This window comes from Apium graveolens, chromosome 1 (assembly GCF_009905375.1).
Source record: "Apium graveolens cultivar Ventura chromosome 1, ASM990537v1, whole genome shotgun sequence".
NCBI classification, from domain to species: domain Eukaryota; kingdom Viridiplantae; phylum Streptophyta; class Magnoliopsida; order Apiales; family Apiaceae; genus Apium; species Apium graveolens.
Genome location: NC_133647.1, coordinates 115880677 through 115882428, shown reverse-complemented (window position 1 = coordinate 115882428; position 1752 = coordinate 115880677). Strand labels below are relative to the sequence as shown.

General features: G+C 39.3%; 1 protein-coding gene across 1 annotated transcript; it reads left to right on the top strand.

The window, feature by feature from the left end:
• Positions 1–245: 245 nt before the first annotated feature.
• Positions 246–1490, top strand: LOC141720498 (germin-like protein 9-3). Its single transcript, XM_074522938.1, has one exon. It carries the CDS (start codon positions 458–460, stop codon positions 1106–1108), a length of 651 nt encoding a protein of 216 aa, XP_074379039.1. The 5' UTR covers positions 246–457; the 3' UTR covers positions 1109–1490.
• Positions 1491–1752: the final 262 nt, after the last annotated feature.

Genomic DNA, 1752 nt, shown 5'->3' with positions numbered 1-1752 from the left:
CTCTCCGTGAAAATTTTGGGCGGCGAATAAGAATAATTCTAAAATCAAAACCTTAAGTGCGGATACCGTGAAATCGGAAATTTTCTGCGAAGTGGTGATCATAGCCGGCTTCAAATTTAGATTTTAAAAAACAAAAGCGCTGGTACAACATAATTCCAAAACCTGTAATTAACGCACGAGTGATATTATCATTATCTAATTTTGGAGCAGTGATGCACCAAGTCACCAGCCAAATGACAAAAAGATGCATCAACCATGAACCAACTGCAAAAACAAAGAAATTACATTGTATTTCACAAACTCCAGCTGCCTTTCATTATCAACAGGCCAGGTACCAGAGTAGTAGAAAATCTCGCCTTGTGCACTATAAGTACCGGTAAAATTAGGCTCCATCCAAACCAAGAAAAGAAAACAATTAAGAGCCATTACAGATACCGATATATAGCCCGTAATTAGCATGACATCACCAAGACTATCCCTTCACCTGATCTTGTTACTAGTAGCTACTTTTGTCATTGTTGAAATAGCGCTAGCCGGTGATCCAGATATCCTCACAGACTTCATAGTACCATCAAATCTGACATCACCAGGTAACGGGAATTCTACAATTGATGGGAACTTCTTCACTTACACAGGCTTCAGAGTACTTGTTGGTGGAGAAGTACCCCCTGCCTTCAAAGTTTTAAAGGCAGGCATGACCGAGTTCCCAGCTCTCAACGGTCAAAGTGTTTCGTATGCTGCACTTCAGTTCCCTGCAGGCACTACAAACCCTCCTCACACTCATCCACGTGCATCCGAACTAATTTTCATTCTTGATGGAACCTTAGAAGTTGGCTTTATTGACACAACTAACAAACTTTACACTCAAACCCTACAAACTGGTGACTTATTTGTGTTTCCTAAAGGACTTGTTCATTTTCAGTTCAATGCTGATGCTGAAAAGCCTGTTTTGGCAGTCTCTGCATTTGGAAGTTGTAATGCAGGAACTGTTTCGATTCCAAGTACCGTGTTTGCCACTGGGATTGATGACAACATCTTGGCTTTGTCGTTCAAAACTGATGTCGCAACTATTCAGAAAATCAAGGCTGGTCTTGGCCCCAAGCTTTAAACAAGGATCATGTACTGATCATTTATTTTATTGAATAATGATTCTTTCATATGTACTTAAATGCCCTAGGGGTATATATATGTCTCGTGTTTCTTTATTTTTCTTATTGAATAAAAGAAAATCGATTTAGACATTAGATCCCGGCCTTGGCAGAAACAGAACAATCAAAGAAGTGAAATTGGATAAACAATAGGTATGTAGCATTGCCCTTGGCACACTCTACAAAACTCATTCGCAACGCGTGCAGACACAGGCCTCAGTCTATCAACGTCACAGCAGAAGCAAGAATCTGTGTGGAGGTTGCAGGTGGCTCGATAAAAATGATGTTCAATTGGCTCTTGAAAGACTCTACAAGCAGCCTTCACATCCACCTGCAATTACTAGCCTTCACTCGACAAGCTTTGTACAAGCATATATAACTTCCAACATGTTCTCTCGTAAGAGCAAACGTCGCATTTGACTTGTAATATGTTTGGAAGCTGACAATTATGTCTTGCGTAAATCATCCAAAATTATATAGAATTTATTTTCGAACTTGTTCTTTTCCAGTGTGCATGAGAATGAATTACAGAAAAAAATTAAGGACTAAGACAGACATATCAAATATGCAAGGCATTTTTATTCATTGGGCTTATTTACGTCGA